General features: G+C 41.0%; 1 protein-coding gene across 2 annotated transcripts in view; it reads left to right on the top strand.

The window, feature by feature from the left end:
• WNT7B (Wnt family member 7B) overlaps positions 1-16,598 on the top strand; it is a 96,887-nt gene that overhangs the window by 65,508 nt on the left and 14,781 nt on the right. For both annotated transcript variants that reach the window (XM_030959738.1, XM_030959737.1), the window contains exon 3: positions 15,181-15,452. In XM_030959738.1, the coding sequence (XP_030815598.1) occupies positions 15,181-15,452 (272 nt within the window). The remainder of the gene's footprint in view (positions 1-15,180; positions 15,453-16,598) is intronic.

The raw sequence follows: 16,598 nt of genomic DNA, 5'->3' as shown, positions 1-16,598 counted from the left end.
CTATTTCCATTCTACTCTACTTCTTGGTTTAAAGAAAATTCCAAAGTAATAACTAGGTTCCTGGCAATCCTATTTCATGAACCTCACAAAACTTATGCAGAAAAAAATATTGTGTCTCATTCCTTTGCTTAGGTGGGTCTTTTACTGCTTCCTGTTGTTGTGGTGTCTTTGAAATTATGCCGTAATTAGAATTTAGAATATTGCTAAGAATGATTAATTAGATTTTAGTTGTAACTGAAAGAAACAACTTCACCAGTGAAAACGAACTGAAAATTTCCTGAGTGAAAACATTGGAATATTCTTTAACTCAAGAAGTATTCATGCAGAATGGATAAAATAATTTTTCATTCTCTTTATCTAAGCTGAGAAAGGAATCACATTGAGAAGCTCAGTACAATTCCTTGGTATTGAGAAGCTCAATACCATTCCTTTTTCACGTACCTGTGTCTCCTAGTTCAATGCAAGAACAATAATTTTATGGTGAAAGTGTGGACCAGGAGATAATGGACATGTTCTCTGCTCCCAGATGTGCTTTTTTGTGTGACCTTGGGCAAGTCACTTCATATCTCACTCTCTGGAAATTAACAATGACTGATTTCAGTGAGGAATTGAAATGACTGGAGACTAACCTCCACTTAAACATTTGGGATATATCCTCAAACAAAACTGGTTGCTGTTAAAGTCTTCTTACTCAAAGAGGAAAGAAAAGGGAAAAGAAAAAAATATCATGGAGGAATATGGTCTTCTAAAAAGTGAGTCCAGGCCTGAAAAAAAAAACATAGTGAAAAATCCCAGTGGAAGAGGCCTAAGTAGACCTTAGTTTGCAGAAGAAGGAAGTTTGAAAACCTTAGGTAATTGTCCACTCAAATTTCACAGACAAAATACTGAATTGATGTTCAGTACTTACATGTAACATAAAAGGGACAGAATAAAGCCCACAGGGAGAGTAAATTCTGGTTATTTATTGTATGTGTGCTGTGATTCTTTGAGTAAATCTTCCTGTCTGTGTTCCCTCTTTTTCTAGCTACTGGTGCACATCCTGACGCCAGAGATGTGGCATTAACACTTCTCCCCTCTTTTCCTTTCTCTTTCTCCTTGCTGTCTCCCATTTTCTTTCACTTCAGCAGTTCAGTAATGCTGAAACCAAGCTCCTTTCCCTTTTGTTTGCTTTCCCCCTGTCTACTGATCAACCATCTTGATTATTACATTGTAGTATTTACTATAGTATAAACAGAAGGACTGAGCAGGGAGTTAGCTGGGTTTTCCCTGCCTTCTTATGCAACCAAAGGTTCTGCAGCACCCCCTTCTTGTTTGTTTTCAGGGATTAGTGGCAATAATCCACATACTGGTGACATAATGAGGCATAAGCTTCACTCAGAGAAGGCAGGACACTGTGTTTTGAGAGACCCTGGACTAGTGTGCTAGAAGGGATGGGCATGGAAACTTTGAAAGGTGGCAGCCTACCCTCAGAGCTGAGTGGCAGGAAGATTGCTGATGGGGTTTTGCACATCATGAAAGCATTTCCATGAATATTGTCTTCTTCATGAAGCTGGATTCAAAGTGTCTGCATGGAATATCTCACACAGCAGCATGTGCACGCTGTCAGTTTGTGCTAACCAGAAGAGCATGACATCATGTGATAGACAAAAACACTACTTGGTACCATATAGCCCAACCCAGAACTTTTCACGTGAAACATTTGTTTTGGTTTGGTTTGAAGACATTTGCCTTTCGAACTGGTCCATTTTAATTAGAGCTGAACCTGAACCACAAACGATAGATTTGAACTTTCCCAGAGTTCAGCGGTGTTCAGATCTGGCTTTTGGTTTGGCCCATCACAAAGACAGGGGTCAGCTTCAAAGTTCAGATCTGGAAAGGAGCTGCTGGAAAGTGGGGGGCTGAAAAGATTATTTAGTGAGACCCATTTCTCATTTTAATGGGGGATTTGCAGTAGAGACACTTGCTGGTGGGTTTTAGGAGAAGTTTTGCATAAGCAGCATCTCAAAGATTGGTATTAATACCAATCTATCTATTGAAATACTCATGTACAGCAGAAAGGGCCTTATTCCTCCTTATTCCTCCTTTCCATAAAGCCTGGATCCTGGTCTGAAGCTGGAGTACCTTAAAAACCTAGAAATTTTTCTTCTTGTCTTTGTGTAAAACTCATCATTCCTTTCTAGGGTATACTGCTTAAAACCAGTTGACTGTGGGCTAGAAATTTGATCATTTTATACTTATAAAATTTAGTTTTTTCAGCAGGTAGCTTGTGGGGCTGTTATGGCATCTGCCATTTGTCAATCTCTTGCAGGTTTGGATCCCCATTTTAGGGTGAGCTCGCTCAGTCCACGGCAAGACACAAACTTAACACAACACAAATAATAAACAGCAACCACTTGTCTGCTAGATCAGATAACCTGACACAATGGGGTTAGCTGGATAGGCTCAGATAAAACATTGATTCAGTATCAGTTATAAGCCCTGAGAAGATTCAGATAAACCTTCCTTGTTTATGTGAATCTTGTCACTTCCCAACCCTTGTCAGGACCAGAAACTCCAGAGCTGAAAAAACAGACTTTGCTCTTGTGATGCTTCCAAACTCATTTTGCAAACCAGAGAGGTTTGGATCAGAATCTAAACTTTGTGTATTTATCCCAACTTCTCTGAGCTCTTTAGTCTTTTAAATCTCTTTCATATGTGTGATCTGCGCTGTGTCTTGCTCCCTGGGGTTACAAATGTGACTACCAGGCAAGGACCCTTTAAACACCAAGAAGGGTGGACATCATTTCTTGACCCTGTCTTTCCTCCCAGCAAGATGTATAGGCAAGGCAGATGTATCAGAGAGGTGAATGCAGCCACACAAGCAGTGTGAAAGAGCATTTGGAAAATATTTAAGCAAATTCAAAAGCAAGTCTCAACCCAGCCCTTCCACCAGAACCTTCTCATTTGCTTTCCACAACCCCTGAGCCCGGAGAGAGGACAGCAGTGACTTGCAGGGTTACTGCCCAGCCTGTCTGCTGCAGCCCAGGAGATGTGAGCAGAAATAGCAGAGCACAGACGCATGCTGGGGGCTGCCAGCCCAGCCCCTCTGCTGCAAGGGCTGGGTGGAGTGGGCTGAAGCCAGCGAGGCACATCTACTGCCATGGGAGATATCCAGAGAGTGAGAACATCCTAAACAGCCATATAACTCTCACTGATGTCTCCCCTTCCACACTCTGCCCTGCCAAGAATGCACCAAACCCATGAGAGCCCCCACACCGACAGGATGGGTCACTTGTGACAGTGCAAGCGGCTTGCATGTGGAATTTGACTTGCTGAGTTGGTCCTCTAAGGTGTCCTGCCAGGCATTACAAACCATGCCAGGAATTTGTGTGAGCTACAGATCGTGGGACAACCTTCATACCTTCATCCTCCAGGAGTTAATCCGACAGCAGTTCCTAGAAAATGCAGCAAGAACCTCTCTGCTGGGTTCCTGTGCAGAATTCATACAGAAGAAGAAAACATTCTGGTATACTATTTGACACAAATTATTTTCCCCTTTTTTGGTCAAACATAAGTCTTTTCTCTATGTTTATGCACTCCATAAGAAGAAGGCCACCTTGAAGAGCAGAGTTACCAGACAAGAGAGCCTAACAATCTCTGTGCCTGGAAAGTGCTGTCCTGGGCACACAGGAGCTGTTTCTCCATGACCTGAAATTCTTTTCAGACCTCCCAGTCTGGCTGTCACCATTTCTCAGTTTGAGCAGGATGTCCTCCACATTCACTGCTCTTACCATGAAATGTGTAGAGCAAGTTATTTCTAGAGGTCATTGTTTCACAGTTATTTGACATAATGCTCATCTTGTGTTGCTGTTGTAGTGAGAACTAAAAGGACAGCGATTATTCCATTTCATGATATTTGTCTGGATTTAGATTGAAAGTCTGAAAGAGAATTTAAATATTTATTTATTTATTTATTTATTTATTTATTTATTTATTTATTAGACCCTTCCTAGGTCACATAGATGCCTGGTGTATGTGATTCAGTTTAATGAAAGATACTGCTGCTCGTCATAAATTTTACTTCAGAAATGTCATGACAAAGTAGAATTAGTACTTTTATATAAGCTCATCCTAATTCTGTACTTGACAGAACCAAGTTAAATGATACCCAAAAAAAAAACCACCCTAGAAAAATACACTAGAAGAAGTTATGTTCAGAAGAATGTCTTTTTTTCTCATCAGTGAAAGCAAGAAAGCAATCTCCTTGCTTTTCATGTAAAGAAATCTCTTTTCCTCAGTCAGAATATTTTAAGGGTGGGCTCTCCTTTTCTAAAACCACCATGTCCCTCCAGCAATTACACCAAGATGATTGCTGCCAGCAGAGCTGGAAAGACTCACTGTGCAGGGAAATCTGGCTTAACTCTGATGGGATAAGTTTAGACTCTCCCTTTCCTTGCATTTTCTGCTGCCAGTTTCGGGGCTTCCCCATGCAGCTTGATACATTCTGGGAGCCTTGCTTTTTTGGTTTCTAACTCTCTCAGCTCTTGGTGAGGCTGGATTTTTGTGCCAGCCACATGGAAAATGCTATGTGGAATAACATCTAAAAGACAGGCTTTTAGAGCCAACACCCTGCTGCAGATTTAGCTCTAGGTGATTAGCTCTTGCCCTTATAGATGTAAATTACTTTGTATCCCATATATATTAGTCTGAAAGCAGTATCTCATATTTGATAAATGTCCTGGGCTATGCTTGCTTTGTATGTGCTACCAAAAGGAGTTTTCTAGATTTATATGTTTCTATCTATTCTGTCTGTCTGTCTATCTATCTATCTATCTATCTATCTATCTATCTATCTATCTATCTATCTATCTATCCATCCATCCATCCATCCATCCATCCATCCATCCATCCATCCATCTATCTATCTCTCTCAAACAATTTTGTGGGCTAACATAAAAAATGAGTACAAGAAAAAAGTCTACGCTGACAAACAAAATATCCAGCTTGAAGTTGCGCCTATCTCACTAGTAGTCAAGAAATGTCAATTCCAAATGGGGATGTGGAATCACTTGGTATCTCTCTGAAACAGAACAAATAGAACCTCAGCAATTCTTCTGGGAAGACATATTAGGTATTTTTTAGTCAGTTATTTTTTCCAAATTAAAAGTAAAGGAAGGGTGTGGATCCATGCTAAGCAGGTGAGGCATGTGAGGATGTGTGTGAGTGGGAATGTAAGGAGTGGACTCTTACAGCCATGGCTTTCTCTGAAGGCACAGGGATGCTGAGCATTGCTGTGTCAGATCCCCCTGAGGCTCTGGCAGTAGATGTGCAGGTCAATACTTTATGGAACAGTGGGGGAGCAGAGCAGAGGATTCTGAGTCCCATAACTACTGCTCCTCCATGGATATTACCCCTGGCTTGAATTTGTATTTCAGTTGTTGCTTGAGAAGATTGCAGCTGAATTACTGTTATCTCCTCACAAAAAGAATCCAGTAAGAGGACAACTTGTCCTCTTGCAGGTCCTTCTGTCCTCTGGATACATACCTTAACCTCCTCATGCCTCTGTGAAAGCGAGGTAATTATATCTCCCTTCTCTTGCCCTCTCCAGCTGAGAGATGTGTCTCCTTAAGGCAAGGACTGCCTCTTGCAGAAACAGATTTGTCTCTAACACCAATTTCATCCAGGTATCACTCAGATATTTGTAATTCCACAATTCTGGCAAAGTGGCAGTGGCCCATTCATAGGCTCTGTATAGAACATTGAGGCAATATTCATGATTTAACTAAACAACCTCAGGAAGCAAGATCAGAAATTTTATCTGCAGAATGCACAGAAACCCATCCACAGGCACTCTGGCATGCCCAGGTACAGGAGTTTGGTGCTTACAACAACCCATAATTCAGTGGACCCTTTAGAGGATTATTTAACATGTTCCTACAGCAAAGGACAGGTCTGCACATTTATTTAAAAAAGAATACAGACATGACCACTGCCCCTGGGGATTTGTTATCTGGGCTAGAAAAGACATAAGGTAACAGAGAAAAGGGTGATTTGATGCACATGGCAATGCAGATTTATTTTTATAGAGGCGCTCTTCAAGACAGTGCAATTATGTCAGACCACTGAGATGATTTAAGTTAATTAAAGATATACAAGTTAATTAAAATACTGACCCAGTAAAAAGTCCACTGAGAAGGTCTCATGCTGTATGGCAGTGGATTTTTGATACTCATGAGTATAATAGAAGGAATATAGACAAAGTATTTGCAAAATGGGGTCCACAGCAAAATCAATACAATCACAAAATTACAGAATAATTTAGAATGGTAGGATCCTACCCTGAGTGCATCCATTCTGAACTGATTCACTCTTGAAAGGCTCAAGCCTTTAAAATCTGTGCCCATGAAAATCTCAGTGGTTATGGTAGCCACCTCCTCTGCTCTTGTATCTCCTCAAATGGAATATAAAGTTTATTTGAAAGCAAATGTACTTTAAAAATGTGATTGGTAGCACTGTCCTGTTTTCTTCTCAGGTTCAGAGTGGAGGTTTCTTTTCTGCTTGTTTTTTCCTTCTGTTTTTTTTTTTATGTGGCAAGCATGTTTTCTACTTCTTAAATCCAAATGGACAATATCTCCCTCGCTGAGCCCCACACAGGTACCTCAGAAACCTTTAACAGGCCATATTATAGTGCAAGAATTCTATCAAGAGCAAACCTAAAAAAAAGACAAAAATATGTGCCCACCCAGTTATAGATTCCCTTCCCTTTTTTCTAAATATTGGACTTATTTCCTCTCTGTGAAATGCCCTTTAAAAGAGAGACTGTAATGCATTGTCAAACCCTACATAAGAACTGTTGTTAACAGGTTGAGGCAGTCGAATTATTGAATAGAATAGAATAGAATAGATGAGAATAGAATGGAATGGAATGGAATGGAATGGAGTAGAATAGAACAAAATTAGAATAGAATAGAATAGAATAGAATAGAATAGAATAGAATAGAATAGAATAGAATTAGAATAGAATAGAATGTATAACACATCTGGTTCCTCACAGACTCATTTGATTTGAGGACACTGGTGTACTTCAGAGCACAGTTTCTCTGGGGAGCCTTCAGGATTCCATGTTTTCTGGCAAGGGGTGCAAAGAACTTTTTCAAACCCCAGTGCACTGGAAGATGTCTCCAGCTGAGTTTTCACATACTGTGACATATCAAACCTCTTGTCATCACTGAAAAGAGAAGGCACCAAACATTCATCAGGGAACCATTGAGGGCCACAGTGGGACATCAGCAGGTCCAGAAGAGAACACAAGCAGAGAAGACAATCTCTCTGCTCCAGCCCTTGTTTCCCACATTCTACTTTGATAGTATTAGCAGCAGCATTGTGGAAGCACAGCCGTGTGTGACACACAGAGGCTCCTCTGAAAGGCACAGTGCATCTGGGAACTCCCCCCTCGTGCTCCTCAGGCCATGCTCTCGTGCACTTTTTAAATGTGTGCTCAGCACCATGCTCTCATTTAGCTTAGACAAAAATAAGCAGTGGTGCTTTGGGACCAAAATTCACTTTCACCATTTTCTCTGAGAATCCTTCTTAGGGCTGAGCTGGTAAGAAATATTTGTTATGGCAAATATAGTTTTACAGCAGAGAGCCCAAAAATTTCATATTTCTCTGGGCACTGCTAAAGATCTTTTCAGAGATTACAGCAAACTCACTAACCTCACAGAAGCTGTCTCAGAAAACTTCACCAAGGGACCTGCTGCCAAAAGACAGTCAAAAACATAATAGAATTATGCTCGCTGGAACAGAAATGCTGACTATTGTTTAAGGTTGCCAAGACTTAACTGAATAAATTAGGGGGTTAATTAACTTTAAAATCCCTGTAAATCCTTGGAAGACTCATTACAGAAATCACTGTGGAAAGTAACACCAAGCCTTTAGAAAATACCCATGACATTCAAAAAATGTTTGAAGAAATGTGAAAAGGAGAGGCGGAGTAAGTGTCTCTTTTTAACAGACATGCTTTCAAAAGTGTATAAAGAGTGATAGCAAGAAGCTGCAATAAGGCTAGTGTGAAATAATTCTGGCTCATGTACAGCCTGTTCTAAAATAAGATTTGACAAACCCACATGAGCAACAGAAAAGAATCCAGTTGACAGAGCAATTCTAAACTGATGGCCAAGATCCTGGCACCTCCAGCCATAAAAACTTAGTGGGAGCCTGGAGATGAAAAATGCTGAGTAAGAGAAGAATCTGTAAATAAACCATTATGTCATATCACTACACATGCTCAGCTTTGAGATCTGCAATTTTCTCTGTCCTGGCCATGTGTAATTGAAAATAGATACCACAGACAGCCTAGGCAGAAGCTGCTGTAATCACCCCTGCTCTAGCTCTAGTTCAACTAAACAGACCTGTATGGATGAAACAAAATTAAGCAAGATTATTTTAATTAGATTGCAGTAGAAAATAAGGGGTTTAAGGAGGAAAAGTGAAATGAATGAACACTGTAAAGAGAACATTACTGAACATGACCATCATCAGGCTCCATCCCAGAAAGTCCTGCCAGTAAGAGATTCATTCACCCAGCACCACATTCATTGTTCAGGAACACTTCTGAGCACAGGTGCTTCAAAGGAACCTCACAACCATGGATGGCTGTATCTTTTTTTAATTAATTTATTTATTTACAGGAGGCTACACAGAAATCAATGAGTTAGTAGTAATTTGTCAGTAGTAATTTGTCTACATCTCCTATTCCTGTGAGTAGGAGCTGTAGAACAAAGGCTGTTCCACTGCTCAGTGGAGTGGACTCCTGAGGAGAGTACAAACAAGGATAATATCAAGAAGGCAAAGCACTTCTTGCCTCAGACTTCCCTAAGCAGGTGAATGGTGAGCAGATGGTTATAAACTTACACCATCAACAGAGGAACCCTCTGAGCTTCAGAGAGCAGAATTTGTCTGTGTTGATTGCTTTCCAGTTAGGTGTCCCTTATCTCAGAACATTTAATGGAATGAGTGGTTGTCCTTACAGCCGCTACAGCTGAAAACTAGTGGAGAGCTCTAATTAAGAAGAATTGAAAAGACAAATGTGTTGCCTTTGTTAAACAAACAAACAAAAAAAAACAAAAACCAACAAAACAAAACCATTAAAAACCTAAAAGAAAGGAATTGTAGGACCAATCAGGTTAACTTCAGTAAATGAAAAAATACGGGAACAAACTCCCATTTGTAAGCTCATAACTAAGAACAAGGACATGAGTAAGAGTCAATCAGGATCTGTCAAGAACAAATCACATTAAACCAAACTAATTTCCTTCCTTCTTGGGCCACCCAGGGCCTCAGAGGCAGAGCAGTTTATACCATACATCTTGGACTTAAAGGGAGCTTTTGACCCTGCTTTACATGACATTCACATAAGAAAAATAAGAACTTGCCAGATGGTTACAGACCATGTGGAAATCATACTTGGAGAGTAGTTACCAAAATGGAAAGGTGTTCTGACTAGGTTTCTTGTGATCTGTGCTGGAGCTGGTACCAGTCAGCATTATACTCTGGACTTGACCAAGAGAATATGGACATTGCATTTGTGAATTATATTGTGTTGGGAAGGACTTCAAGGAAGCTGGAGGAAGTTTGAGTAAAAATTGGACATGATCATGGATAAGTGGTCCTGAAAAGAAGAAAAAAAGCCTTAAAGCAAAGAAAGAGGAGGCAAATCAGGAAGGCAAAGATCCGTACGTGGGAACGATCATCTGCACAAATGTGAGATGAGAAACATCTGGTGGGAGAGCAGCTGCACAGAGGACAGCTGCAAACTGAGTACGAGTCAAAAGTGTCCTGCTGCTGTGAAATGAGGAATGCTGGCAGGAACAAACAGAACTACAGCACACAAGGCATATGAAGGGCTCCTTCTGCTCTGGCCCCAAGGAGGCAAGACCTCATCTGGAGCACCCTGTCACATCTCCAGTGCTGCAACTCCAACCAGCCAGCTGGGAGAGCAGGGCAAGGAGCAGAGCCCTTGGGGGTGCTGGGCAAGAACTGATGATGCAGCACATCTGGGAAGGGGTGGAAGCCTTTACATATTTCAAGGCTGCTGCTGGAGGGGGGAATAATCTGCTCTTGGCAGCTCTAGAGAAAGAAGCAGTGGGTTTGCACTCAGAAAGAGAGTTTCAAGTTAATATTAGTGAAATGCATACCAGGAGGGGTCCTAAGGTACTGGGCTAGACCCTGGAACATCCTCTACTGAAGATCCTTAAGAACAGGAACAATAGAAGCTGTTGTGAGGAGCATCTGTCTTAGCCTGTGTCAGGGTTGACAGAGTAGAGACCCTCCTGAGTTTTCTGCTCTTCTGCCTTAATTTTTCTGCCTGTACAAAGTGGTTTCTGTAGCCTTTAGTTCTGACATGTAGCACTGGGTACAGAAAGCTAGAGGGACAGAGAAATTAAATTAAATTAAATTAGCCCCTACTTTGTAAACCAAAGGTAATTACGCTGAAAATACAAATAAAGGATCTGCTCCAGACAGTGAGAAAACTCCCTCTGACTTGTACTGCCCTAGGATCAAACCCAAAATGAAGAGCCTGCACTATTTTCCTTGAGAATTGTTAATATGTGTGTTGAATAAAATACAAAATTACCAAGGAAATAAACTTGTCTGTAAAAGTCTTCATCCAACACTACTTAGGATGCTGTTGTCTGAGTTTTAGTTTATTCATCTAGATGTATCTATTGTCTTTTGCCATAGAAAATGACTCAAACTGTCATCAGTTCCCAGACTTGTTGAAAAGGGTAGGTTTGTCAAAAAAAAATTATTTTTGCTCTGGTTCATTTCTTTCTCCCATTGACCTATGTTGTATTGTGTCATATAATCAATCTTTTGTCTTGTACAAGTGCATGAAGAATTTGTTTTCTTTAATAACAGTGTGTAGTACTTTTTTCTATCATTGCTGATGCAAGATCTAGGAAATTACTGGCCAAACACTGTATGCTCTGCAGTTAAATATTTCAAGTTAGATTACAGTTCTAATGGTTGACATTCAGTGGCAGCCTTATTCATCCAGCTGCTGACATGAGTAATTTCAGGGATGCTGTGTGCAATAGCAGAATTCTCATCTAATTACTCTGACAAAATAGATGTCTTGCAAACAGCTATCACAGTTAAATCTTTAACCCTGTGCTCACAGCTGGATAATTGAATTTGTATTTAGCCTGTGTGGTTCTCAGCTGATTGTGGCTCCAGGCTGGAAGTACTCTGCTGAATCTGTGCATGTTGGAGTCTGGTAAACTACAGCAATTGTGGAATTTGTAAGAATTTCCACATCCAACCATGCTAAGTGCTCACTTAGAAGTCTAAAACTTAGCCAGAAATGACATCTAAATGGGGGGTAAAACACAGGCTGCTCCATGACTCCAAGGACAGATTAAGGCTCCGCTCATCCTATCTGATGGAAGATACACACTAAGGAATCAGTGGTCCAAAATCTGTCTGAGCAGCAGCTGCCTGCATTTCTGGCTGTTAGCACACTTTAAAAGTTCTGTTAGAGTGCAAATAAACTCAAGAAAATGGCAGCAACTCAGATTGGCAAATGACAGGCTCCTCTGATAGCCTGGCAGATTGCTAAAAGTGGCCTTGAGCACCTTCACCAAAGAAAAAAGGCTTAATTTTAATTAATACTGGCAGTCATCTCCTTTTGGAGTTATTAGATTAGACAGTTATCAGTTCACATAGTTATTAGTTCATGTTATATTCATGAAAACATCCCTTCTATGTTTTGGGAATAAAGTCAGAACTGTCATATTCGACACCAATGCAGGCATTTCTAACAGAGAAATGGACAAATCCAAGGGTTGCAATAAAGCCAAAGCAGTGTCTTTTCCACCAAAATAAAAATCTCAACAGAATTTTTCTGGTCTATGTGCCAGAAGACTTTGGAAGTCAGACAACATTTTTTCTTCTGAGACTGAGAAGCTGAGTGTATACAGTGCCAAATAACTAGATAATCAGGATATTCACTGGGAAAAGAAATATCTAGCCCCAAATTTGGGTCAAACCCCAAATCTGCTGCTACTTATATCTTCATTTCATGAACATTTCTGCATGTTGTTGCAGACCAAGAATATTTTTGAAATCTCATAAAATTCTGTAAAATGACATTATTGTTCTCCATTAAGGTATCACAGCAATCGTTACTTAAATATTTTTAGCTGCCTAACAAAGACTTGCTTAGAACTGATTCCAAGTGATGACATGCTAATGAAAAGTTTTGTGTACAGCAGACATTATTTGAGCACAGAGGTTCCCTTCCCTCCTCCATCAGCAGTTTCTGATAGACTCCACTGATCCTGGGACCTTAGTGAACTGTTCAGGAACACTAGGGAAGTTTTAGAACATATTCTAGTTAAAAAATACCCCCAAAACTTTAATTCTTAGCAGGACAACTTAACTTGCTAATTTCTGAGACCTTCTTATTTTAGAGCTGCACTAAAACAGGAGAGTAATCTCTTAAGAGAGTCAGTGTGGTTTTCATTGGATATTGTCCCATGACTTGAGAAAATTCCATTGCTGCTGTTAGCCCTCAGATGGATAAAGGGAAGATATTTTCCTTTATTGTTGATGGTAATCAGGGGTATAATGGCAATGAGGGAGAGAGAAAGGAAGATAAAGACATGATTTTCTTTCATTTTGTAAAATTGACCAAGGGAAGCAACGTGTGAAAGTTTACAAAGCAGGCACAGACACAGTGGCTGTAATAAAATGTGCTCTGGAGACACGGGGAGTATATTGAGCTGAAACACAAAATATGAGCAACTGTCACTAAACCTCTGAGTGAATCTACTCAGCTGTAGGTCACAGCTGCCATATTCCCTCACAGGAATAAGTTTCTTCTTGTTAATAAGCTTTTCCACATATATTTCAAGGGTATCTGACCAAAAATTTCCCTGGGTCTGGTCTTGTGTTGTTGTTTACCCTCATCCCTAAGAAAAGCCAGCTGTACCTATAAATGTAGCTTCTATTACATCTCATACTTCCAATATTTCAATTGGTAGATTAGAAATAGATTTTTTTTAAAGAAGGAAGAAAGTAATCATGCAAATCAACAGAACACATTAATAATTTTAAACACATTATCATTTTTTGACACATTATAATTTTAATTTTAAAATGAGAGTCCCAGATTTGAACTTAGCTGGCAAGCAAAGAGAAGAGGAGTGAATATCAACACGTGAAGATCACACTAGGAGCTAGAACAGCGGTTCCATAGCTGTTTTGGATTTCTATAAACCCTCAGAATTTCTTACAGACCACCAGGTATCGTTATCATCAAACTTTTAATTGAAAACACTATTTAAAATAGTGTTTAATATGGCTCTGTGGGTTAGCTGTGAACCCTTTACCGTGGCCTCCTGGACCACCAGTGTTCTGCAGAGCATTTTTGGGAAGCACTGAACCAGACTGCACACATCGTACACCCCAACAAAACACTGCTGGGTCTGAAAGAGAGGCACTCCTGCAACTGCACCATCTCCTCAAATAATGCTCATGTCAGCTCAACCTTCTTGGTAGCTGAAGAGCACAATACCCTTTTGTTTTTTCCCCTACCCAAAGTTTATTTTTTATTTCTTTGGAGAAACAAGCAAATGGTGCCAAACCTCCGTTTCTGATTGTTTCTTGTAGGATCTTCCTCATATCTGGCAATGGTGTAATCTTTCAGGAAGCTAGCTATGAAAATAAGAAATATAAATTCCCCCCATACTGTGGAGTTATCATTCCAGAATAATTATGAGATCTATGAATCCAAAAATTTAAAAATTAAAACTAGCTTCTAAGTTGGTTTTATTTTTTTTTTCCTCCTCTGGAAAATTTTTTCCTTTTTTTTCCTTCCCAAATCCACTAATGATGCTAGAGCTCTGTGTGTGGTCATTAAAGCATTTCAGCAACTTTCTGCAAATTCTTTACAGTTATTCTTTGGCTGCAGCACCACAGGATTGTCTGTTTATTACCAGAGAAACACACAGAAGAGAGCAATGAGAAGGGAACTTGTGGGGAAAGCATTGAGAAGGGAACTTGTGTGGAAGTGTCATAAAAACCAGCAGCAAAACACCACGACCCAGCCCTGTGTGCAGTCAGTGGCAGAGCGTGGTCTCACACAAGAGCAGGGATGGGCTGCAGCTTCCCCTCCCATCATTCTGCCTCCTTGCACCTCACAGGCACCTCAGCCAATCAGTGGAGAAAGGGGCCTTATTCACCTCTCCTCATATTCACCTTATTCACCTCTCCTCATACGCTCATTATCAATGGAATTGGCAACCAGGAACCTTTGCAAGTAGCAGCATTGCAGAAAAAAAAAAAACAAACCCAAAAATAAAATCCCCAAAAACCCCAAAACTACCAAAAAAGAACCCATTTCCTAAACCAACTATTATTTAAGAATAAGTCTGTGCTTCCAGGACAGTATCTCACCTAATTTGGAGAGAAAATAGTGCTGCCACAGCACTTCTGTGCCCTTTGTATGCTCAATAGCCATGGTAATGCAGAGCTTTGCAGAGTGGGAGTGGGAAAGGGTCACTTCAGCAAAACTAATGCACAGGAGAAGTCTGCAAGGGAAAGGGGTAACCCCTGCCTTTAAAGAAAATGAAACCTATCCAGTTGTTGTCTCTATAGATCTCTATTGCAGTACTTCACACTCAGCATCACTAATGGATGCTACTGGAGCATCCATTACTGTTAGATCAATAATCATCCAAAGATAGATTAATAATCATTTGTGTCCTAGGGGTTTTTTTGTCGCTGTTGCTGTTGTCTGAACAGTTCTCTTTTTCCATGCAGCACCAGTGCTTAGAGGTAGCTGTCAACTCACTTTTTATTAATCCGAAACAGATAAACTTCAAGCTTGCAAACCTGACTAGACAGTGTGAAAACAAATCCTGTGGCCTCACCTCAGCACTGTCCAGATTCACTGCCAAGTTCCCTCTGGTGAAGGGGTTTACTGGGACTATCCCATGCCTGCATACCTGGGGTAATTTGCCCGAGCTGAGCCAAGCATCTTAAACACGCGCGGAATTCCGTAAGATGAGAAATCCACGCTGAGGAATGACGCCCCTCCTCACTTTGCTGCCTGACCCCCCTTGCTGTAGATGATGTGTGTGTGCTTTCTTTAGCTGCCTTTCTGCCAACCCATCAGCTTTTGGCTTCTCTCCACAGGAAGCAGGGAGGCCGCGTTCACCTATGCCATTACCGCTGCCGGGGTCGCGCACGCTGTCACGGCCGCCTGCAGCCAGGGCAACCTCAGCAATTGTGGCTGTGACCGAGAGAAACAGGGCTACTACAACCAGGAGGAGGGCTGGAAGTGGGGAGGCTGCTCTGCGGATATCAGATACGGCATTGAGTTCTCCCGGAGGTTTGTTGATGCCCGAGAAATCAAAAAGAATGCACGGAGGCTGATGAACTTGCACAACAATGAGGCTGGAAGAAAGGTATTCCAGAAAGGATGAGGGATGGGAATGTGTGCTGGAGGACTGGGGGGGAGGCTGGCTTGGTGGCAGGAGGCATTTCCTGAGAGCTCACCCCTCTCTCTGAGAGTTCACCCCTCTCTCTGATGTTATCCCACACCAACATCAACCCATCCGTCGTTCACCTTTTTTATCCTGTTTCTTTTTATTCAGAGCTGGCCATGTATATATGGTACCTATAGTACCATGTATTATAGGTACTCCTGTAAAAATTTCTACTTCCTAAGCCTTCTTTCCAGCCCCGATAACAGGGAGGACCTTGCTGGATCTGTTTAGCTGAAAATCACTGCTTTTCATCCAATTTGCAAAAAATCTAGCAAGGGATGTCGGGGCTTTTGATGGGACACAATAGAGTTGTCTGCATTGCTGAACTACCACAGCACTTCAAGATATTTATTCCAGTGAACCCCAAATCACTTATTTGACCCCAGCTCTAGTGAAATACACATAGTGGTACACAATACATTTAGCAGATGCACAACTGTCTCTTTGTAAACACAAAGCTACAAAGAGCTGCAGAAGAAGAAGAAGCAGTTTCCTGTCTACAACCATGACTGAATTGCTTCTCATGGTCACAATAAACATCATGGAGCTATTCTGATTTGTGTTCACCAATCCTCCTAGCTGTCAAAGCTTGTCCTTTAAAAAGTGTAACAAATCTTTCTGCATCATATATACTTAACCTCAGGAGAGATTATACCCTGTGTTGCAGAAAAATCCAATATACCAATGTAGCAATCCAATAAAATCTGCCTCCTTCTCTAGTCCCCAAAATAAGAGTGAATTTTCCTCCCCTAAAACCATGTGTGCTTTCAGTCCTGTACTGAACACTGGGCAGAGAGAGTAGAATTGGTGGTGACAGAAACAATGCAATTATTTTACTGCCTGGATCTTGCTTACAAGCACGTTGCATTGGCCATGGTCTGAAACAGAAGGTTCTGTATGGGCAGGAGTTCACTGGGATGGAAATGCTACATAAATTCAGTGTGGTGAGAGAGGCACAATCTCAGGTGTAGAGACAGGATGGGTGCTGCAGTGATAGCTCACACTGAGGTCTCCAGATGTGCAGCAGAAAGCTGACTGAAAAGCCAAACAGAAAAACAGCCTTGA

This window comes from Camarhynchus parvulus, chromosome 1A, assembly GCF_901933205.1.
Source record: "Camarhynchus parvulus chromosome 1A, STF_HiC, whole genome shotgun sequence".
Lineage (NCBI taxonomy): Eukaryota > Metazoa > Chordata > Aves > Passeriformes > Thraupidae > Camarhynchus > Camarhynchus parvulus.
This window is presented reverse-complemented; position numbering and strand designations above follow the sequence as displayed.